This window comes from Pavona decussata, unplaced genomic scaffold (genome assembly GCF_977016875.1).
Source record: "Pavona decussata unplaced genomic scaffold, jaPavDecu1.1 SCAFFOLD_197, whole genome shotgun sequence".
In the NCBI taxonomy this organism is placed as follows: domain Eukaryota; kingdom Metazoa; phylum Cnidaria; class Anthozoa; order Scleractinia; family Agariciidae; genus Pavona; species Pavona decussata.
Window position 1 is genome coordinate 1 of NW_028145605.1, and position 25000 is coordinate 25000.

Genomic DNA, 25000 nt, shown 5'->3' on the forward strand with positions numbered 1-25000 from the left:
CGTCTTGATATTTTCAACTTCCACCGGAAGCATAACATGTGACATTAGGTACCAGAAGTAATGTCATCGATCAATACATTTAATAATTGAAGCACCCTTCGGAGGCGGGACTTGTAACATTAACCATAATGATGAAAAGCTCTGGCCCCAGGACCGGCACTTTTCTTAGTTCTTTAAATATATTTTGTTAGTTGTTTGTTGCTGTTCAGTTGTAAATTGCCGAGAAGCGATATACACACAAGACGCTAACGAGTACACTGAACTATCGGCGAATTCACACAAATTCACACGCCAATTTGGCGTCAATATGAAGACAAAGAAAACAATGACCTAATTGATCAATTTAGGATATGAAGCAGGAGAAAAACCGACGTTTAGCAACCTAAAGGATAATAAAGCTCTTTTATGTGACAGTTCGATTGGTGAATGAGGCTGGTCATGGTGGTTTGGCAGCTAGAGGCCGAGTGGAAGTGCTCTACAATGGGGAATGGGGAACAGTATGTGATGACCTCTGGGATATAAACGACGCCAACGTTGTTTGCCGTCAGCTGGGGTTTCCAGGAGCTGTAGCAGCAAACACTTCCGCGGCGTTTGGGCAAGGAAAAGGGAAAATATGGATGGATAACGTACGGTGTATAGGAAATGAGAGTTCATTAACAGAATGTGCCCGCAGCGGATGGGGAGCACACAACTGTGGTCACCGTGAAGATGCCGGTGTGATATGTACCACAGGTGATACAATTAGCAACTAGATTTCATTTTGCCATGCTTCTGTACTCTGATGACAGATAGATGACGTCAAAAAAGTGGTGAGAACAAAGACCGGTACCGGCTACGAGCCGCGGGCGAGTAGCGCGACTATGTTGTTACCACGTTTTGGCGTCCCGCTCTGTGCGTTATCACAGTACAGAACCTCGGGGAAAAAAAGCTATGTATTAGTTTTACAAAATAACCAACATATTTCGTGAGCGAGCATCACGTTGACTGAGCCGAGTCAAGCAAATTTCTAGATTACTGCAAACATGCAATATTGTGATCCTCTGAATTTGAGTAGTGAAGCCGAAAGAATGTCACAAACGATAGTTTAAAATCCAACATTGATTCCACAAGGGATTTCTGACTGCAGAATATCACAGCACGTCAGTCGCTTCACTGTGATTTGTGATCGATTACCCTCCAATAACGGATTCCTTCCTTTTCATATCAATAGCCTCAGAAATTTGGGTTTAGTTTTAAAGAAAATCTAAAGCTTTCTTAAGCAAAATGCCAGCTCAAAATTTTGTATCACTTAAAAACAAATTTGGTTCGTGGGGAAAATGTTGTTTAAACTGGAAGCATTTTTGAAAGCCAACTAGTAAATTCCGGGAATAATTCAAGATTTCATTCTTTAAAACTTTCTACAATTTAAATTTCCAGTTAAACATCCGAACAAATCAAACTGTATCATGAAGCTCACACAAATTTATCTTCAAAGACTACTAACGATTTGCGAATACAGGGAATAGCATTAAGTAATTTGCTTTTACGTTCTCATTGGGTATGTTACAAGCTTGAAGCTGACACCTCCCCAGCCGTCTTTCTTGTTTAACGGGAGAACGCGAAGGAGATGCGCGCGGGGAAAGATTGGAAGGAGTAAGAAGAAGAAGTCTGGAGCCTATATCCTCTAGCAACTGAAATGACGGGTATTTAATGGTTTAATCGTTCTTTATTTCGTAGTACGTTTGGCTGGTGGTGGCAACAAAACATACCAGGGCCGAGTGGAACTGTTTTTAAATGGAACTTGGGGAACAGTGTGTGATGACGAGTGGGATATGAACGACGCAAGCGTAGTTTGCCGTGAGCTTGGATTTCCAAAAGCTCTGACTGCAACCAAGCCCGCTGTTTTCGGGACTGGAGGAAATGGAACTATATGGACGAATAACGTACGATGTGCAGGAAATGAAACTTCTTTAACACAGTGTGCCCATAATAGATGGGAAAAGGGGACCTGTCACAGTAAATATGCCAAAGCAGCGTGCAGTCCAGGTAAAACAAACATTTTTACTCAAAGCTGTCGTAGCGTGAACCCAGGTAAATTTATAATCATTATGATCATCCACAGGAGTATAGTCCTGAGAAGGACTGTTTGAGGCGACATTGACTGACGTTTTGACAAACTAGAGCGGAACTCATCATTAGTGTCAAGCATATTATGGATCGTCAGTAGATGGAGCGGTGTTATTGGCCTATTGTCAGTGAAGCCATGATGTTATTGGCTGTGAAGACTGTAAAAAGTAATTACAAGAACGAGGAACCTAGGCAACAACGACGTGACTCCTGTTACTGCCGCCACAGGGTGAAATAGAGCGTTTCCGTTTCCGTTTTTTTGACGGATTCATAACGGAAACTTGAATTTCCGCAAACGGAAATTTAGGTATCCGTTGCGGGAAACATGCGTGTACGTTACGCTTCCGCAACTGCGGCTTCGCGGAAACGCATTACTTAAACTCGTGTATCCGCAACGCTTCCGCGGTTGCGGAATCTCTTAAATCCGTCATGTTTCCACGACTCGTAAATTCAAAGGAAACACAATTATCCGCTGGGTTTCCGCAGCGAGTAAACTTAACGATGACGCGTGATTGGATCGATTAGGGTTTGCGTAGGGTTTGACGGGCGGGCACATTATTCAAGGAGAACGTGGGGATTGGAAAGGGTTAAATTTTCCCTTATAAATCGTGAACCCATCCAATCAAGCGCATATGCAGTCAACGATTTCCTGCTAAAGTGGTTGGTTCTTGTGTTCGCATTATCAGTCTCAAACTCATTAATTATTCATGACGTTAATTTACCAACTAGATCACCCTGTTCTGCTCAGGTGGATGAAATTCAGAAGCCCAATAAAACACGAGTTAGAAAGTTGCGAAAAAAAACCAAACAAGTGAGTCTCAGATAGCTGTAATAACGCCAACAAATGGACAACCTTACAAGGAGCAACCCCACTGAAATACTAGCCCTCATTTTTTGAAATAATTATTACTTAACCCTTTAAGTTTCAGAGAAAAACGATCTTCTAAAAGGAGACAACTTGGCTAACGTCTTTAGACCTACATGTACAACACTATCATTTGACGAGATTACGTTTTATTTTCGCTGTTGAAGAGCAAGTCCTGTTGTGGTCTTAAGAATACAATGTCATAAACTATGCTATTTTTAATATACAATGTAATGATGTTATCGTTTCCTTTACTTCCCAATTTTAATATTTTCCGCATTAAAAAAATCCAAATAATCTTCTTTCTAATTATATACTACGAAAATTACTATATTATATTATTCTGTGAATGAATAAATAAATACGATCGAAATATAATTTTTGCAAATTTTGAATTTCTTAATAAAACTAGACTGCAACCTATTTTTTTTTTTTAACTATAACATTTCGAAGCAGAATTCTTTTTTACATTTATCTTTCTCAACATACGAATTATTTTAATTTGAAATATAATTTCTACTCTTTTGGAAAAATAAATATGACAAAAACTAGACACAATTTTTCTTAAAATATGAATTGAAATAATTTGACCTCAAAATTTCTATCGCCTGATAGTTGACAAGGGTGAAGCCCGAATCAACTAACACCTAATAGAAATCAAAAGTGAATAAATGTAACTTTTTAAATACAAATTTCTTAAAATATGAGTTGACATAATTTGAGATCGAAATCTCTATCATATGATGGTTGATTCAAGCTTCAACCTCCTCTAGACTTCAAAACAATATACAAATAATGTATCATATAGATAGAAATATTAAACAATATCGATAGAAATTGAAAGCAAATACAATCTAATCAGTGTTTTAGTACAAATTTTATCACTCGTTTAAAACCTGGCATAATGGGGTTGACAGGCCTACGCGACTCTCATGTGCGTGTTTAGCCTAAATAAGAGTTTTGCCCTCACGGGTTATGTTTTCCAAAGAACACCCTTTTCTCTATGAAAAGAGCGGTGCTCCCGGTAAAATTTTCTTTTAGCGCTGGATTTTCTTTTTAAATGCCATCTATGATTTGGAGGATTTACGCGATAGACACTGAACAAAGCCATGTGTTTAACTGTCGCATGTGTTGTAATTGATCTCAAAGGTCATTTTGACCTCTTGTTGTTACGTTTCCGTTTAGCGACTGTCGTTCTTACGCCGTTTGTGGCATTTAGTTTAGGCTTGGTATGGCTCATTTCAGTGCGTCCGCTGACAGTATAGCCTCTCTTTTTATCGTTGTAAGGATAGGATTTGAACCGTGTAATAACTATACATTATCTTGCAGGTTTGGTCAGATTGCCGGGCCCGGCTATTTGCTTTTTGTGCAAGATGCTGTGCTTCTTATCACGGTTATTTGTCCCTTGATCCGTTCTTAAGCATTGTAGCTTCTTTGAAAGCTATGCAATGCGTTAAATTGAGGGCTAAAGGCCGCTTAAGTTACGGCTGTGTGTTTTGTTGTCGCTCCGCTAAGCTCTGTAACTGTGAGGTTTGTGTTGCGGGAGCTTAGTATTTTCCTCCTGTGTTTACGTGCTCTGGCCAGGGGCTGCTTCTAGTCCTTCGGCCGTAAGTAAATTCTGTAGCATTTAAGGCAATGGTCAGGCAAGACCGCGGTTTCGATCCTAATCTTGTGGATCTCATCAGTTGCCGATTCTTCAGAAATGATAGAGATGAGTTCTCGGTATCATTTCAACAAACGCGCTCTCTTGTCAAATTATAAACCCATGGTTCGGATCGAAAACCCTGCAATTCAATTGGCTCCTTGGTTTGAGCCAATCTGGTGGCTGCGAGTTCGATCCATGGTGGGGCTAAGCTTGACGCTGTGTTTTCTATGATGGCTAAAACGTTAAATTTTGTACATGAACTGTCATTTTGTTCGCGGATAGGTGTTTCCGTAGAACTGTGCATATGTGTTGCAGCATATAGCTCACTATGGAGACTGTATAAAGCTGTATACACCGCCAGGAGTGCGATTTTCGTCTTTGTTTTTTCGGAGTTCATGTACAGTATGTCTTTCACGACATGAGACGGGGCCTGTCTGTAATGAATCAACATGGCATAATGGGGTTGACAGGCCTACGCGACTCTCATGTGCGTGTTTAGCCTAAATAAGAGTTTTGCCCTCACGGGTTATGTTTTCCAAAGAACACCCTTTTCTCTATGAAAAGAGCGGTGCTCCCGGTAAAATTTTCTTTTAGCGCTGGATTTTCTTTTTAAATGCCATCTATGATTTGGAGGATTTACGCGATAGACACTGAACAAAGCCATGTGTTTAACTGTCGCATGTGTTGTAATTGATCTCAAAGGTCATTTTGACCTCTTGTTGTTACGTTTCCGTTTAGCGACTGTCGTTCTTACGCCGTTTGTGGCATTTAGTTTAGGCTTGGTATGGCTCATTTCAGTGCGTCCGCTGACAGTATAGCCTCTCTTTTTATCGTTGTAAGGATAGGATTTGAACCGTGTAATAACTATACATTATCTTGCAGGTTTGGTCAGATTGCCGGGCCCGGCTATTTGCTTTTTGTGCAAGATGCTGTGCTTCTTATCACGGTTATTTGTCCCTTGATCCGTTCTTAAGCATTGTAGCTTCTTTGAAAGCTATGCAATGCGTTAAATTGAGGGCTAAAGGCCGCTTAAGTTACGGCTGTGTGTTTTGTTGTCGCTCCGCTAAGCTCTGTAACTGTGAGGTTTGTGTTGCGGGAGCTTAGTATTTTCCTCCTGTGTTTACGTGCTCTGGCCAGGGGCTGCTTCTAGTCCTTCGGCCGTAAGTAAATTCTGTAGCATTTAAGGCAATGGTCAGGCAAGACCGCGGTTTCGATCCTAATCTTGTGGATCTCATCAGTTGCCGATTCTTCAGAAATGATAGAGATGAGTTCTCGGTATCATTTCAACAAACGCGCTCTCTTGTCAAATTATAAACCCATGGTTCGGATCGAAAACCCTGCAATTCAATTGGCTCCTTGGTTTGAGCCAATCTGGTGGCTGCGAGTTCGATCCATGGTGGGGCTAAGCTTGACGCTGTGTTTTCTATGATGGCTAAAACGTTAAATTTTGTACATGAACTGTCATTTTGTTCGCGGATAGGTGTTTCCGTAGAACTGTGCATATGTGTTGCAGCATATAGCTCACTATGGAGACTGTATAAAGCTGTATACACCGCCAGGAGTGCGATTTTCGTCTTTGTTTTTTCGGAGTTCATGTACAGTATGTCTTTCACGACATGAGACGGGGCCTGTCTGTAATGAATCAACATGGCATAATGGGGTTGACAGGCCTACGCGACTCTCATGTGCGTGTTTAGCCTAAATAAGAGTTTTGCCCTCACGGGTTATGTTTTCCAAAGAACACCCTTTTCTCTATGAAAAGAGCGGTGCTCCCGGTAAAATTTTCTTTTAGCGCTGGATTTTCTTTTTAAATGCCATCTATGATTTGGAGGATTTACGCGATAGACACTGAACAAAGCCATGTGTTTAACTGTCGCATGTGTTGTAATTGATCTCAAAGGTCATTTTGACCTCTTGTTGTTACGTTTCCGTTTAGCGACTGTCGTTCTTACGCCGTTTGTGGCATTTAGTTTAGGCTTGGTATGGCTCATTTCAGTGCGTCCGCTGACAGTATAGCCTCTCTTTTTATCGTTGTAAGGATAGGATTTGAACCGTGTAATAACTATACATTATCTTGCAGGTTTGGTCAGATTGCCGGGCCCGGCTATTTGCTTTTTGTGCAAGATGCTGTGCTTCTTATCACGGTTATTTGTCCCTTGATCCGTTCTTAAGCATTGTAGCTTCTTTGAAAGCTATGCAATGCGTTAAATTGAGGGCTAAAGGCCGCTTAAGTTACGGCTGTGTGTTTTGTTGTCGCTCCGCTAAGCTCTGTAACTGTGAGGTTTGTGTTGCGGGAGCTTAGTATTTTCCTCCTGTGTTTACGTGCTCTGGCCAGGGGCTGCTTCTAGTCCTTCGGCCGTAAGTAAATTCTGTAGCATTTAAGGCAATGGTCAGGCAAGACCGCGGTTTCGATCCTAATCTTGTGGATCTCATCAGTTGCCGATTCTTCAGAAATGATAGAGATGAGTTCTCGGTATCATTTCAACAAACGCGCTCTCTTGTCAAATTATAAACCCATGGTTCGGATCGAAAACCCTGCAATTCAATTGGCTCCTTGGTTTGAGCCAATCTGGTGGCTGCGAGTTCGATCCATGGTGGGGCTAAGCTTGACGCTGTGTTTTCTATGATGGCTAAAACGTTAAATTTTGTACATGAACTGTCATTTTGTTCGCGGATAGGTGTTTCCGTAGAACTGTGCATATGTGTTGCAGCATATAGCTCACTATGGAGACTGTATAAAGCTGTATACACCGCCAGGAGTGCGATTTTCGTCTTTGTTTTTTCGGAGTTCATGTACAGTATGTCTTTCACGACATGAGACGGGGCCTGTCTGTAATGAATCAACATGGCATAATGGGGTTGACAGGCCTACGCGACTCTCATGTGCGTGTTTAGCCTAAATAAGAGTTTTGCCCTCACGGGTTATGTTTTCCAAAGAACACCCTTTTCTCTATGAAAAGAGCGGTGCTCCCGGTAAAATTTTCTTTTAGCGCTGGATTTTCTTTTTAAATGCCATCTATGATTTGGAGGATTTACGCGATAGACACTGAACAAAGCCATGTGTTTAACTGTCGCATGTGTTGTAATTGATCTCAAAGGTCATTTTGACCTCTTGTTGTTACGTTTCCGTTTAGCGACTGTCGTTCTTACGCCGTTTGTGGCATTTAGTTTAGGCTTGGTATGGCTCATTTCAGTGCGTCCGCTGACAGTATAGCCTCTCTTTTTATCGTTGTAAGGATAGGATTTGAACCGTGTAATAACTATACATTATCTTGCAGGTTTGGTCAGATTGCCGGGCCCGGCTATTTGCTTTTTGTGCAAGATGCTGTGCTTCTTATCACGGTTATTTGTCCCTTGATCCGTTCTTAAGCATTGTAGCTTCTTTGAAAGCTATGCAATGCGTTAAATTGAGGGCTAAAGGCCGCTTAAGTTACGGCTGTGTGTTTTGTTGTCGCTCCGCTAAGCTCTGTAACTGTGAGGTTTGTGTTGCGGGAGCTTAGTATTTTCCTCCTGTGTTTACGTGCTCTGGCCAGGGGCTGCTTCTAGTCCTTCGGCCGTAAGTAAATTCTGTAGCATTTAAGGCAATGGTCAGGCAAGACCGCGGTTTCGATCCTAATCTTGTGGATCTCATCAGTTGCCGATTCTTCAGAAATGATAGAGATGAGTTCTCGGTATCATTTCAACAAACGCGCTCTCTTGTCAAATTATAAACCCATGGTTCGGATCGAAAACCCTGCAATTCAATTGGCTCCTTGGTTTGAGCCAATCTGGTGGCTGCGAGTTCGATCCATGGTGGGGCTAAGCTTGACGCTGTGTTTTCTATGATGGCTAAAACGTTAAATTTTGTACATGAACTGTCATTTTGTTCGCGGATAGGTGTTTCCGTAGAACTGTGCATATGTGTTGCAGCATATAGCTCACTATGGAGACTGTATAAAGCTGTATACACCGCCAGGAGTGCGATTTTCGTCTTTGTTTTTTCGGAGTTCATGTACAGTATGTCTTTCACGACATGAGACGGGGCCTGTCTGTAATGAATCAACATGGCATAATGGGGTTGACAGGCCTACGCGACTCTCATGTGCGTGTTTAGCCTAAATAAGAGTTTTGCCCTCACGGGTTATGTTTTCCAAAGAACACCCTTTTCTCTATGAAAAGAGCGGTGCTCCCGGTAAAATTTTCTTTTAGCGCTGGATTTTCTTTTTAAATGCCATCTAGGAAAGTGGAAAGCTGTGGAAGATTTTATCAAACTTGATGTTCAAGGATCAAGCTCTAGTGAAGGTGTGTGTAAACTTTAATATAAGTTTCGCTGTGCTCAGGTTGTTTTTACAATAGTGGCCCAGATTGAATAGATCTCACATACATGTAAGAGTTGGATCAATGAGAAATTTTGCTATAATTTAGTGGGGGGGGGGGGGGGGGGGGAGGGAAGGATGGATAAGAATTGAGGGGAAACTCTCTCTCAACCATCTATATTGAAGCCAGGAAATTTTTTTATGCCATTGATTTTTCAATGGCTGTTATGTGACCAAATGGAGGCAATGAAGCTTGTACCGTGAAACATTAAAGGCTCTTTTGGAGCATGGACGCTATTAGGGGGAATTCAGGTTATCAAAATTAGGCTATTGAATTCCTGTATTTCTTGGACTTCAGTTGATTTGTTGACTCAAAGGCCATCCAATTTTCCTCTTATACACTTAGATCTTTTGTTTTGCTGTTGAAAGACTTTGTTTTTGTTTTTTGTTTTTTTGGAAAAAAGTGGTTGATTGCAATCATTGTTTTAGCCTCTTAAGTTGAGTGTCAATGTGATAACTTAGTGAAAGTAAATGGGGAGAGGGGGGGGGGGGGGGCTTAATTTAACCATTGTAACTTTTTTTCTGCCAATGAATATACTTATCCTTAGCAAATAAAACAAGATGATTTCCCTTCTAGTGATGAATATCTATCTATTGTGATACATGTCTACAATATTACAACATGTAAGTTGTTACATATTGTTTGAAAAGACCAATCATTAGTCTTCTTTTCTGAAAGGGTCAATGGAACATCAAAGATTAGGGTGATCATTAAAATAATTTTTAAGTGAGCAGGGATTAAAGAAATCTTCATGAAGTGATTGCATGAAGCAAGAATTTTTAACTGCCACCTGAGGCAAATCCTTAGTTAGCATACAAAAAAATAATGAAAAACTGGTGCCTGATGTGATAATTGAGTTTACAAATAAATGTAATCATTTACTTGACTGTGTAGTGTACTCTAATGTGTTCTCTTAATTTTGTGTTCCATATATTTAGATGAATCTGCCTTTTCTTCTCAACTTCAAACCGAGGAGCTGCCATCTAGTCATGGAGATCCTGGTAAGATCAATTTTGGTGAATTTCAGCTGTATGTAGTTGTATGATTGCAAAATAGTCTTTTTCTGTTAAGTAAGGGGGGGGGGGGGGTCATTATTTAGTAACTGATTGCCTTAACTTCTCAGTCACTGAAGACTTAATGATGTCCTCCCTGAAAAAAAAACATTTCGACAATGTGGCTGTTAATTGACCTTATTCTCCAACTCCCAAATAATGCCTTCCTTGAAGGGGAGGTGATTGTGTAGCAACTCTCTCCCTTACTGCCTAGAAGTTAATTTCCTTTGGGGCTTTGGCCACGTATCACCGATCGACCAGGGAAGTAGTAGCTGGAAGCTGGAGGGGGGGGGGGGGGGAGAATAATATTTTTGTTTTAGAAATGTCTGCTAATGACCCTTGTATTCACTCTTAAACCTGAAATTCAATGGGAAATGCTAAGAAATCCATACATGTATACTCAAAACTGAGATTCCTGGGATTCCTGCAAATCCAGACAGATATACATGTACTTATAGTCTTTTTAGAAAGGTTTACTTTAACATCCTGAATGATTCTGCTTTATTTCTTTGTTTGCCAAAAAAAACCCCAATTGTTTGAGGAAATAATCATAATTTATATTTAAACCATAGGTATAGAACTGTTCACTCGTATTCGTTTCTACTGTAATTACTAGATGATATAATAATTCTTTAATCTTTTTAGAATCAGAGCGATGCTGTGGTGAGGTTTCTGATTTGCCATCAACGACACTTTCAACTGAAGAGGTATCTTGTGTTTTATTCGCACTTAGTTTAAAATTGATCATGTCTTTGTTTTGTATTGGGGTGAGGGGTGGGTGGGGTAGGTGAGGGGCCTTTGATTTGTATTGGAATGTACAGTAACTGTATAGTAGAACTGTGTGCTCTGAAGAAACCCCTTATGCCTTAAATATGATTAGTGATGTTAAATCCGCCAAACTGACAATATATAGCTATTTGCCTGTTTGGTGTGGTGTATTTGACAAATTTTCAATGCCTGTATTGAGCCATATGTCTGTCATTAACTAGGTTACTTCTGCACACTAACATTACTTCTTTCAGAGTAGCAAAAAGTGTTATTCTTATATAGGTAGTCTTTAAAACAGGTGTACATAAAAGAAACTGACGAAATTCTCTAATGGATACAATCATTTTTGAATTTGCCTCAGGAAACCAGTGTAGACGAGGACGAAATTTCAGACTCCCAGGAGAGCTCAAGTGAAGAGTCGGATGGTCGTTCAGAAGAAAGTGCAGATGAAGTGGAAGAGTCCGATTTGCTCGAGGATATAGCTGGTGCTATTGACATAGATGGAGATAGCTACCCTTTGCCTGAACCTGCTGAACGTCCTTCTCGTCGCCTGCAATCCTTTCTTATGTGGGCGCTATACTTTTTGGTTGTTTGGCAGTACTGCTACCTGATAAGCGACAATGCCCTACTTATGCTGCTGAGATTTTTGAAAGCCTTCTTGACCTGCATTGGAGGTGTACTTCAAAATGGAATCGGTGCAGAGTTTGTCCTGTCCTTAGCCGCTCTTGTACCATCAACAATGTACTCTTTACGAAAGGTTTTAGGTGTTGATAGGGACAACTTTGAGAGATACGTTGTATGCCCCAAGTGTACAAAATTGTATAGACCAGAAGATTGCCTACTAAGAGTCGGAAATCAAGTTCAACCAATTTTCTGCGATAACATTTTATTTCCGAGGTCTAGGAGAAGGATGGCATGCGGTAGCAAGCTTGTTAAAAAAGTCATCTTGAAGAGTGGTACGCCGAAGTATTATCCTCTCAAAATGTACTGCTACAAGAGTGTGATTGATGTGCTAGAGACATTTTTGAAACGTCCAGGCTTTGAGGAGGCATGTGAACAATGGCGCGATCGTCAAACTGATGAGCAATTATATGGCGACGTTTACGATGGTAAAGTTTGGAAATCGTTTTATCGTTGGAATAACAGGGACTTTCTCTCGCTACCTCGAAGTTTTGGCTTGATGCTTAATGTGGACTGGTTCCAACCGTTCAAACACCGCAAAGACGTATCTGTTGGAGTACTGTACATGGTCATCATGAACCTTCCTCGCTCAGAACGATTCAAGCGGGAAAATGTGATCATCGTTGGGATTATTCCTGCACTATCTAAAGAGCCATCATCACTTAACTCCTTTCTGAACCCAATGGTGGACGAACTAAGTGCGCTGTGGCGTGGTATTAAAGTCAAAACTAGGAAGGCACCTGTTCAAGGCGCGGAGATACGTGCTGCGCTCATTTGTTGTGCAGCTGACATACCCGCTGCAAGGAAACTGTGTGGATTTGTTGGACATAGTGCGAATCGTGGTTGTTCACACTGCAACAAGTTTTTCCCTGGTGGTTTTGGTGAAAAGAAAGATTACAGCGGGTTTGATCGCAGCACGTGGCCTCAAAAAACTGACAATTCCCACCGACAAAACGCTAGAAAGTTAGAGAAATGCAGAACGAAGACAGAGAGAAAGAAGATGGAATCCATGCTTGGAACAAGGTACACAAGTTTGTTGGAGCTGCCGTATTATGGTAGTATCACCATGTGTGTCATTGATCCAATGCACAATCTGTTTTTAGGAACAGCCAAGAAAATGTTTAAAATCTGGTGCGAGAATGACATTTTGACAAAGGAAAAGCTTCGCAAACTACAGGAACGCATTGAGACAGTCGAAGCCCCATCTGACCTAGGACGGCTTCCTGGCAACATAAGCTCGAACTATGGAGGCTTCACTGCATCTCAGTGGAAGAACTGGGTGTTGTATTACTCGCTGTATGCTCTTGAAGGTGTTTTGGATGAAGAGCATATTAACTGTTGGCAAAATTTCGTCTTGGCTTGCCGTCACCTTTGCAAGCCATGTATCACGAAAACAGATCTGCTAATTGCTGACCAAAAGCTCCTTCACTTCTGCAAGAAGGTGGAATCTCTATATGGCAAGACTGTAGTAACGCCCAATATGCACCTTCATCTTCATATCAGGGAGTGCGTGGAGAACTACGGTAGTGTGTATGGCTTTTGGTTGTTTGGTTTTGAGAGGTACAATGGCCTGTTGGGAAGCTTCCACACGAACAACCGAGAGGTAGAAGTCCAGCTCATGAGAAGATTCCTGACAATGAGTGCCCTTGATGACCTACAGTTCTCAATGCCTTTGGATTTTCAAGACTTCTTTCATCCCTTATGCAGCGAAGTCCGCCAAACAAACCAAGCTGAGGGTGTGGTAGAAACAAGCAAGTCTTTGTCGTGGTCGAAAGCCATGAGTGGACCGTTAGAGTCAAATTGCAATGTGTGGACGGATCTAAGTATGATTAAACTCCCTAGTCGTTATCGCCTGTGTTGCTTTGATAGTGGTGAAATAGACCAGCTGCGGAGTACATACTCTAAGTTGTATCCATCTTTGGACCTCCGTTCCGGCTATCTCAACTCCACATACAAGAAATATTCATCCCTATGTGTAGGCGAGGAGCGCCTCAGCTCTGGTATGGAAAGTCGTCTTTATAAGCACGCAAGAGTGATGGCCTCGTGGGTTGGCGATGAAGGCGAAATCACCTTGGGAATTAGCAGACCAGGACAAGTGAAATTTTATTTCGAACATTCGTTTGACATTGATGAGAAGCAATACCGACATTGCTTTGCTTGTGTGCAGTGGTTTAAAGAGTATCCCAATAACACGCCATATAGAAATCCACTCTCTGTTTTTTACGCCAAGGTCTTCAAACTTCCCGGCGCTGCAACATTTATTCCTGTTCAGAGAATACAGTCGCGATTTATTGCTATAAATAAGAAGCACCAGAACGTTGATACTGTAATTGTGTGCCCTCTCGTCCAGAGGACCTTTATTTGAAATTGAGATGTCAGCTTGTCGGAAAGGCCTAAACCTTTTGTAACTGGACATTTTGTGCTTGTAACGTGACAGAAACATTTGTGATATTCCGAGGCTTAACCTTTAAGTCAAAACAGTGACCAGCATCAAATTTCTCCTTGTGATGTAAATGCTTATTCAACCCCTCAGGTCATGAGAATTAAGGATACGATCGCGCTAAATTTAATTTCCTTGCTATTTTAATAACTTCTCCTTAATACTTTTATAAGAATGTTAATGGGAGGAAATAAGATAATTTGTCCTTTGATATTAGGGTTCAAAGGGTTAACGTGGCTTGCTCGGGTTTTTCCGAGGTGACACCTTTCAAGGATGGACGAGTATGACAAATGTTTGCAAAAAGAAAGAGATCAACAACAGCTTGATTCTAGAAATGTATCCAAGTTACAGCTAAAAATTTTGTTTATCAAAATCGGAGTTATCACATCATCGCTGTGGTATCACTGTTCGATTGGTTTCAGTTGAATATTGGAAGGTTTCCAAATATGCTGAGGTAATAAACCTTAAGACAAATAAGTACATGTATGTAAAACAGTTTCCGAAACAAAGCTACATGTAGATTTTGAGAAAATTGCCCATATCTCCCAATCGAGGCACTTTGAGACAATTTGATGGGCATACTTGTACATTGTTGAAAACAGAAGTTTGTTCTGTGTAATTATTTGGAACGGAGGGATCAACTACGGTTTAAGCTTTAATTTAAATAGCTTTTCGTAAGTATTGTATTGATTCTTACGCGCCTTAAAAAATATTATTCAAAGACCGTTGGCACTCATTGAAAAACCCGTAAGGCGAAGTTAAGTATGTTTTGACCCGGTTGAGTTTTAAATGATTACCGGCATTTTCCTTATAAGTAAAGGTTTAAATATACATAGGCAAGTGAAAATAAACGATAAAACCGAACAACGTTTCCCAAGATTTCTGCTCATGCGATTTTAAGACAGTTGATTGGAGGCAGGATGGAAACGTAATCAGTGGCTAAGGCAGGACACAAGCAAGTAACACAAACGAGAGAGACGTCTGAAACTGTGTCGTATTTTCATTATTTTGCAGTACATCACGTTTTTCATTGTCTTCTTTTATGCCTGTTATAAATGCTCACATTTCAAAACAACTTGCGAGCACCATTAAGAGTGTTTTTGACAAAAGCAGCTCTTTGCGTTGAATCTAAATTGGAATATGGGGAGTATAACAATAAAATGGATGAAATCACAGAATACCAGAAACGGAAAGCCCCGTGAAATTATAACTTTAAGTTTCCGTTTGGAATCCGTTTTGCAGAAACGCGACGGAAACAATCTTGCACGTTTCAGCCAACGGAAACGCTGCGGAAACGCGAAACATGACAACCATTTTCCCGTAACGAGTTTCCCGTCGTATCCGTCCTGCGGAAATGTAACGGAAACTTAAACCGTTAGGTTTCCGACACATTTCCGAATTACGGAAACTCCCTATTTCACCCTGTGCGCGTACCTTACATCAAAGGCACTGCTGAAAATATCGAACGGATCTTACAACCCAACATGATCCGTGTAGCTCACAATCCTATCAATATTTTGCGACAATCATTGACGAACGTAAAGGACAGAAACAAACCAAGCGAATGACTGGGGCAGTTTACAATGATGTGACTGTCAGGCCACTTGCATTGTTCAGACTAGTAGAAATTTGAACAGACCAGTGACTGAACACAACTGATAAGCGACAATCACACTGCTGAAGACCATCTACAAACGAACCACAGAACTACCGAGTACGTTACGCACAGTGCGGAGAATTACTATCAACGCCTTACTCTGAAAAGCTAGTTGCCGACAACTACCTCCACCTCACAAAAGACTAAAATGACAACGTTAACAAAAGAGACGAACAATAGACAAAACGACTAATGGCCAATTTAACTTTAGTTATTAACTCTGTTGATAAACCAAACATTCGTTTCTACTCCCCACCGACGCAGCGCGCACCTATTTTAATTGAATTTACTTGAAGCAAGACGCTAATAATAACCTACTTTTCTTTGACAGTTCGCTTGGCAGGTGGACAGTTGTCATATGAAGGCCTAGTGGAAGTGTTCTACAAGGGAGTCTGGGGAACAGTATGTGATAACTACTGGGATGTACATGACGCCACGGTTGTTTGCCATCAGCTTGGGTTTCCAGCAGCAATAGCAGCAAAAACGTCTGCGACTTTCAGGAAAGGAGGAGGAAAAATATGGATGGATAGAGTAACGTGTACAGGAAATGAAAGTTCCTTATTAGACTGTGACCACAGCGGATGGGGAATAAACAAATGTAGTCACGATGACGATGCAGGTGTAATATGTAGTAACGGTGGTAAGGAACATCTTTAGTTATAATAGCAGGTTGAAGTTTGTTGTTAATTTTGAACCTAATAATAGGAATGCAGACGATATGTTATTATTAAGAAACGTTTAATCTTTGTTTATTACCAATTAATTATAATAAAAACGAGGAAACTGGTCTACATGGTGCTGATCAATGGGATAATCGAAACTATCCATGCAATAACTTTCTTAAAGTAATTATAATGATTGTGGAGCACTGACTCAGCTCAGTCGAAAAGAAATGTTTTAGTGTTCCTGCAAAATGCCAGGTTGATAAAATATTTATACTCAACAATCCACGGGATATTTTCTATTTTGTAGGGCCAATTGATAAGCTGCAATTTAACGGACGATTTGTTTTTCTGTTGGTGTAGTGTGGAGTGAAAATTGGACCGATTTAAAAAGTCTGACTTGTTATAAATTGGACCGACTTTTGTCCGCTCACTCATCTCTTACATAAATTGGGCAAATCAGCTCGATTAATTGATAGGTGTATATTAGCTTTTATACGTTCCAAGTTACTGTTGCTGAAAGAGATGTCTTCCAAATCATGAATTGACGAAGCCGCAATTACGCAGCACCATATTTTCTACTTATCAATGACAGCCGAGATGGCCCCTTTTGTAAGCCTGGTGGTTTCTTGGGGTCTCCTCGCCACTATTGTAAATTCGATCATTTCTTCTATTTTTATTAAGGCAAATAAATAAATGATGAACAACGTATTTATCCATCAAAGTTTAGTAGTTTAGAAGCTATGAGAAAGGTATACACACTAGCAAAATGACGGGGTTTTGACAAACTTTAATCATGTGTTATTTCGCAGTTCGATTGGTTGATGTCGGAGATAATTTATACAAGGGCCGAGTCGAAGTGCTCATCAACAAAACTTGGGGAACAGTGTGTGATGACGAATGGGATTTATGGGACGCAAACGTAGTTTGCCGTCAGCTTGGATATGGAAGAGCTCTGACTGCAGTCAAGTCTGCAGCTTTCGGGAGAGGACAAGGAAAGATATGGATGAATAACGTACGATGTACAGGAAATGAAAGTGCATTAACACAGTGCCCCCATAATGGATTGGAAAAAGGGAACTGTTCACATAGCAAAGATGCCGGTGCAGTCTGCTCTCAAGGTAATTATAAAAACCAAACACTGATTTTTAATCAATGAAATCAGAAGCGTTTGGAAGGTAAATAGTAATATATGATGACTTAAGTTAATTTCATAGAATTCAAATAACTCAACCACTAACGAATGACTGTACTGGTTGTATTAACAGCCCTAAATGAGATGATGTTTAGACGTTATTTACATAGGTAGTAGGACTTCATTACACAGCGAGAGAAACGAAGGATTCACGCTGTTCGTTGTAAAATTCTTGAACGTTGCTAAAAGTAACTTTGCTATAGAAGGTCTTGATAGCAGGAGACACTGAAGCAGTGGACCACTGCTACAGGCCTTTCTGACGGTAAAATCCGCCATTGTGAGAATGGTGTAAGGAACACAGAAAATGAAATGTTTGATCAGCCCAAGAACAGAGGACAGTTAATTTGTGCCAATATGAAGTCACACACTTGGTAAGATCCCAAACTGAAAGGAAACAATGATCTAACTCACAAATTTGGGATATGAAGAAAGAAAACACATTGCTTGAAAAACAAGAAAAAAAACTTCATTTTACAGGCCCGTAGCAAGGCTAAAACAACTGAGGGGGCCGAGCAAATTGGTTAAACAAAACTAACCCCCCCCCCCCCCCCGCCCCCCTCACTCAAAACACAGACCGATTAGGGAGTTTAAGATGCAACGAGAAAGTCAAGAAAGCAGTAGATTTAGTAAGCAAAACAATAACTTTGCACCTGCATTACACATTTTGGTAATTTTTTTGCTGTTTCGTTTGATTCTTTTACGCGACCTACCACGTACGTGAAATTTCCTAATTTCACGTTTGAAGGAGGACGTAAACAAACGACGACAAATTTTTCTTTCTCTTTTTAAATTTGGAATTGGGCAGTTAGAATCCGACTGCAGGAGAATTTCTTTTGTGTGTGTGTGTGTGTGTGTGTTTCTTGAAAGGAAATAATTGTACGGCTTTCGAAAACGCGCGACTGCCACTAAATTGTTGTAAACTAAGGCCATCTATAATGCTACCAATGAACGGACGTCTTAGAAGACAAGTAACTTATTTCAACAGCTTTTATGGCTTGAGATTGGTTTACTTCAATCCATTTTGGTTCTTATTTCCGATTCACAAGGTTGCTGTTAAAAACTAACTACTGTTAGCGAAGGAAACTAACAGGTTGTAAACAGATTATTAAAGGTTGTGAAAAGGCACTCGCAGCGTAAGAATTCAAGACTGATTAATGCACATTAATTTGTTTTAATTATATATTTTTTTGGCACATTGTTTCTTAACTTCCAAAAATTCTGGGGGTGAGGGGGCTCAACCCCCCCCCCCCCCCATGCCCCTCCCCCTGATACAGGCGTGTTTCAGGTAAAGGAAGTTAAAACGTTTTTTTTATGCGACAGTTCGATTGGTGAATGGTGGTGATCGTGGTATTTTGGCACATAGAGGCAGAGTAGAAGTGTTCCACGATGGAGTATGGGGGACTGTATGTGACGACGACTGGGACTTAACCGACGCTAACATAGTTTGTCGTCAGCTGGGGTTTCAAGGAGCTGTGGCAGCAAAAACGAATGCGTATTACGGGATGGGAAAGGGAAAAATATGGATGGATGACGTACGGTGTACAGGAAATGAGGGTTCATTAACAGAATGTGACCGCAGCAATTGGGGAATAAACGACTGTGGTCATGGTGAAGACGCCGGTGTAATATGTAAAACAGGTAACCAAAATATATTGAAGTGGACTTTTCATACATGTTATTTGTATCTATTCATAGCAAACGCAGATTTGAATTGAAATGAATTATACAATATACATCGCATTTGAACATTTAAGGTGAAAGTGACTTCATAAATAATGTATTTGTCTAACCCACCAATCAACAGTAAATGCTGAGTTGAGTTACTTACCGTCTTTTGAGCTCTTGAAGTGCATCCGATCCATACAAAATTCGTATCCGAAGTATCCCAAAATTCAAATTGAGCGCCGGCAGTTTGATTATCACTGAGTAGTCTGGCCACCTTTTTATGGCGTTGTTCCGTCCAAGACCAACAAATGTAAACACATGACTTTTCTTGACTTTTATTATTTAGAGTGGAAACGCATCCGTCATTCCGAGGATAATTTAAATAACGAGCGACCCCAAGGTAAATCCTGGTGTTCCGGTCAAATTTTGTAAAGTGACACCAACCCCAAGAGAACACCTTTGACGTGGCGGAAAGCCAAAGTCGGAAAACAAGATAGAGGGTGCGATTTAAACTTCCTATTTTGTACTGAGTTTATTCATTTTATGTCGGTTCAAAAGTTAAACATACTTTTAATTTATGCCTTATATTTGTTTTTGATCTGTCTCTGATCTTTTTTACTTCCTGGCGGTGTACTACGCAGGGTTTTCACTCCAAATAAAGAATTTTCAATGGTTTGTCTTAACTGAAGTAGTGGGATTTCAGTGCTAAATTAGGCCTCTTGTACCCTCTTCAATGCAGAATCAACAAGAGCAATAACGCTTACTTTTGAAAATTGATATTTCAAAGCAAGGAGTCATCGGTAAAATGTTCGCTGCACACAAACACATTTCTCTCGAAGTGGCTTACATGGTTGAGCTAATTCTCTGCTAAACTCGTGTTTCAGAGGCACATTGTGAATTATTAAACCCTCCTCTTTTTTTTTTTATCTCTTTCGGAACTTTTTTTCCAGTCTGGAATGAACACGACGGGATTTTAAGTACATAACTAAAAGAAAATTTACCACGCATGGTAAAAGAAATGCAAAAGCATCCAGACTACTTAGTGCCCTTCAAAATGACGGCGCTCAATTTGGATTTTGTATAGAATGCCCTTCAGAAGCTTAAACAACAGTGAGATACTTAACTCACTTTTTGACTTTGTTAATGGAAAAAAGATGCATCATTTCCGGAGTATAACTTTCACCTTTAACAAATATTTCATGTACTCTGTATAACCTAATAAAAATAACACAAAATGAGAACGTTGCTACAAAGTAATGTACGAAATGCAGATTCAAATTTGAAATAAAAACTACAAGAAATGCAGTGTGCTGTGCCGGGCGATAAGAAAACACTTAGTGAGAAGAAGAATTTAGAAGAAGAATTCTGGAGCCTATATCCTCTAGGAACTGAAATGACGGGTGTTTAATGGTTTAATCGTTCTTTATTTCGTAGTTCGTTTGACTGGTGGTGGCAACAAAACATACCACGGTCGAGTCGAACTGTTTTTAAATGGAACTTGGGGAACAGTGTGTGATGACGAATGGGATATGAACGACGCAAGCGTAGTTTGCCGTGAGCTTGGATTTCCAAAAGCTCTAACTGCAACCAAGTCCGCTGTTTTGGGGACTGGAGAAAATGGAAATATATGGACGAATAACGTACGATGTGCAGGAAATGAAAGTTCTTTAACACAGTGTGCCCATAATGGATGGGAAAAGGGGACCTGTCACAGTAAATATGCCGAAGCAGCGTGCAGTTCAGGTAAAACAAACATTTTTACTTAAAACTGTCGTAGGGTGAACCCAGGTAAATTTATAATCATTATGATCATCCACAGGAGTGTAGTCCTGAGAAGGACTATTTGAGGCGACATTGACTGACGTTTTGACAAACTGGAACGAAGTCATCATTAGTGTCAAGCAAATTGTGGATCGTCAGTAGATGGTATAAATGTCTCTGGTTATTGACCTCATTGGTCAACAAAATTGAGCCGTGTTATTGGCCTATTGTCAGTGAAGCCGTGATGTTATTGGCTGTGAAGACTGTAAAAAGTGATTACAAGAACAAGGAACCTAGCGTTACAAACAACGACGTGACTCCTGTTACTGCCGCGTACCTTACATCAAAGGCACTGCTGAAAATATCGAACGGATCTTACAACCCTACATGATCCGTGTAGCTCACAATCCTATCAATATTTTGCGACAATCATTGATGAACCTAAAGGACAGAAAAAAAACCAAGCGAATGACTGGGGCAGTTTACAATGATGTGACTGTCAGGCCACTTGCATTGTTGAGAATGGTAGTAATTTGAACAGACCAGTGACTGAACACAACTGATAAGCGACAATCACGTTGCTGAACACTATTTACAAAAGAACCACAGAATCGACTAGGACTCTGCAGAGTACGTTACGCACAGTGCCAAGGATTACTATCAACGAACCACTCTGGAAAGCTAGCTGCCAACAACTACCTCCACCTCACAAAAGACTAAAATGACAACGTTAGCAAAAGAGACGAACAATAGACAAACCGACTAATGGCCAAATTAACTTTAGTTATTAACTCTGTTGATAAACCAAACATTCGTTTCTACTCCCCACCGACGCAGCGCGCACCTATTTTAATTGAAGCAAGACGCTAATAATAACCTACTTTTCTTTGACAGTTCGCTTGGCAGGTGGACAGTTGGCATATGAAGGCCGAGTGGAAGTGCTCTACAAGGGAGTCTGGGGAACAGTATGTGATACCCACTGGGATGTACATGACGCCACGGTTGTTTGCCATCAGCTTGGGTTTCCAGCAGCAATAGCAGCAAAAACGTCTGCGACTTTCGGGAGAGGAGGAGGAAAAATATGGATGGATAGAGTAATGTGTACAGGAAATGAAAGTTCCTTATTAGACTGTGACCACAGCGGATGGGGAATAAACAAATGTAGTCACGATGAAGATGCAGGTGTAATATGTAGTACTGGTGGTAAGGAACATCTTTAGTTATAATGGCAGTTTGAAGTTTGTTGTTAATTTTGAACCTAATAATAGAAATGCAGACGATATGTTATCTTTAAGAAACGTTTAATCTTTGTTTATTACCAATTAAGTATAATAAAAAAGGGGAACCTTGTCTACATTATTCCGATCAATGGGATAATCGAAACTATCCAATAACTATCTTAAAGTAATTATAATGGTTGTGGAGCACTGTCTCAGTCGAAAAGAAATGTTTTAGTGTTCCTTCAAAATGCTCGGTTGATAAAATATTTATACTCAACAAGCCACGGGAAATTTTCTATTCTGTAGGGCCAATTTACACGCTACAATTTAACGGACCATTTGTTTTTCTGTTGGTGTAGTGTGGAGTTAAAATTGGACCGATTTAAAAAGTCTGACTCTTTATAAATTGGACCGACTTTTGTTCGCCCCCTTATTTCTTTCTTAAATTGGGCCAAATCAGCTCGATTAATCGATAGGCGTATATTAGCCTTTATACGTTCAAAGGTACTGTTGTTGAAAGACCTCTCTTCCAAGAACGTATTTATCCATCAAAGTTTAGTACTTTAGAAGCTACATGAGAAAGGTATACACACCAGCAAAATGACGGGGTTTTGACAAACTCTAATCATGTGTTATTTCGCAGTTCGGTTGGTTGATGTCGGAGATAATTTATACCAGGGCCGAGTCGAAGTGCTCATCAACAAAACTTGGGGAACAGTGTGTGATGACGAATGGGATTTATGGGACGCAAGCGTAGTTTGCCGTCAGCTTGGATATGGAAGAGCTCTGACTGCAGTCAAGTCTGCAACTTTCGGCAGAGGACAAGGAAAGATATGGATGAATAACGTACGATGTACAGGAAATGAAAGTTCATTAACACAGTGCCCCCATAATGGATTGGAAAAAGGGAACTGTTCACATAGCAAAGATGCCGGTGCAGTCTGCTCTCAAGGTAATTATAAAAACCAAACATTAATCAATGAAATCAGAAGCGTTTGGAAGGTAAATAGTGATATATGATGACTTAAGTTCATTTTATAGAATTCAAATAACTCAACCACTAACACATGACTGTACTGGTTGTATTAACAGCCCTAAATGAGATGATGTTTAGATGTTATTTACATAGCTAGTAGGACTTCATTACACAGCGCGAGAAACGAAGGATTCACGTTGTTCGTTGTAAAATTCATGAACGTTGCTAAAAGTAACTTTGCTATAAAAGGTCTTGAGAGTAGGAGACACTTATAGCAGTGGACCACTGCCACAGGCTTTTCTGACGGTAAAATCCGCCATTGTGAGAATGGTGTAAGCAACACAGAAAATGAAATGTTTGTAGGGAGAAACGGGATTCTGTATAAAATGTTCTCCTCAAGTGTATTAAGGCTTGACCAGCCTAATTATTATGCACATTTTTATTTGGAGGGAAAGCATTTGTCCGTTCTCTGTGAAACTTGGCAAACAGTTTATTATCGGTGTTCTTAAGGCTGGTTTTCACTAGCGACGGAGTCGGAATCGGAGTCGTAATCAGAAGCGTAGAGCTTATGATCTAGTGAAAACAGCGTTCCGATTCCACTTACGTAAGCGACGGAGTCGTAAGCGGAGTCGGAAGAAAATGGAAACGTTCTGATTCTTCTGACTCCGATTCCGTCGCGCTTATGACTCCGCTTACGACTCCGATTTTTGATTTTCACTAGGTCATAAGCGCTCTTACGACTCCGCTTACGACTCCGACTCCGACTCAGTCGCTAGTGAAAACCAGCCTTTATTAATTTTCCAAAATTTGCTGTATCAGATTTTAGTCACGTGACCTGAAAACGACTTATAACGGTTAAAATCTTTACTAAAAAATGGGGAACAAAAAGCTACATTATATCAATCTTGTTTGTTGCTTACTCGATGAGCCCTTCTAAGGGCTTTTTCATCCCGCCTTTTAATGATGTCCACATCTTAAGAGTAACGGTCAATTAAGGAAAATGGGTCACGTGACATGATAAATGTCCAAATATCTTAAAAGATAAATAACGAGTACCACCTTAAAAGGCGGAATTAGGTTGGCACAGTTATACTAAACATTTTAATGGCAAACGTTTTCAAAATTTTGGTGTATAAATGTTCCCCATTTTCAAAAACAAGTTATGTGACGTCATCAACCAAGGAATATCACGTGACACTTAGGAAGACTTCCGTTTGGTGAAGAAAGTCAGGCAGTTTATGGAATGAACTTCCTCTATAGTGTAAATTCTTTTCTCGACAGAGAATAGAGGTTCCTTAAAATCTTTGCTGGGGGTCTTTGAAGGACAAATAACCAAGCCTTAAAGTACTTGTCTGAGTCTAAAATCTTTGATGTGAAGAAGTTAAGATAGTTAGGAAAACGATTTTTCCCACAGCCATCAGACGTATATGTTAACTGTACGGCCAGTGTAGTCAAGGAAAATAATGAACAACAAATGAGATGCTTTCTTTCTTCTTGGGTAAAAAAAAAAAAAAAAAAGTCAAATGAGATGTTAGTACGTTTTTCTCTTAATGAAATTTTGTGCCATTTCGTTATCCATCTTTGTTTTATTCAAGGGAAATATCATTTCACACTTAATAATAAGTACATGCAATGTAAATTAAAGTTTAAATAACACTGCAAAATTCGTGAAATTCCAATACCAGTCTTCATAAGGTTTATTAGGACAACTCACCAATTCAGAGAATATATTTGTTGTAAAATAATAAGCGGAAGTACACATGATATGACATGGTATGGACTGGCTAAGTAAGCAAACAGAAAAAAAATTGTGTACTACATATTAGTAACAGATTATAGTCCGTCACGTTTGTTTGTCTAGAATAAGAATATGGTCAGCGTAAGAACAGAGGACAGTTAATTTGTGCCAATATGAAGTCACACACTTGGTAAGATCCCAAACTGAAAGGAA

The 25000-nt window shown here is 40.1% G+C and overlaps 2 protein-coding genes across 2 annotated transcripts in view; both read left to right on the forward strand.

Moving 5' to 3' along the window:
- Nucleotides 1–414: 414 nt before the first annotated feature.
- Nucleotides 415–25000, forward strand: part of LOC146461520 (uncharacterized) — a gene marked incomplete at its 5' end in the record, with an annotated part of 141367 nt that continues 116781 nt past the window's right edge. Inside the window, 8 exons of the mRNA XM_085086768.1 lie at nt 415–732; nt 1717–2025; nt 15902–16210; nt 17045–17353; nt 18748–19065; nt 20527–20835; nt 21748–22056; nt 22717–23025. Of these exons, the coding sequence (XP_084942894.1) occupies nt 415–732; nt 1717–2025; nt 15902–16210; nt 17045–17353; nt 18748–19065; nt 20527–20835; nt 21748–22056; nt 22717–23025 (2490 nt within the window). The remainder of the gene's footprint in view (nt 733–1716; nt 2026–15901; nt 16211–17044; nt 17354–18747; nt 19066–20526; nt 20836–21747; nt 22057–22716; nt 23026–25000) is intronic.
- LOC146461521 (uncharacterized) lies at nt 2207–15345 on the forward strand. The gene is made up of 5 exons (XM_085086779.1): nt 2207–2273; nt 8835–8897; nt 9911–9973; nt 10670–10731; nt 11154–15345. The coding sequence occupies exons 1-5, from the start codon at nt 2207–2209 to the stop codon at nt 13836–13838; spliced, it is 2940 nt and encodes a 979-aa protein (XP_084942905.1). The 3' UTR covers nt 13839–15345.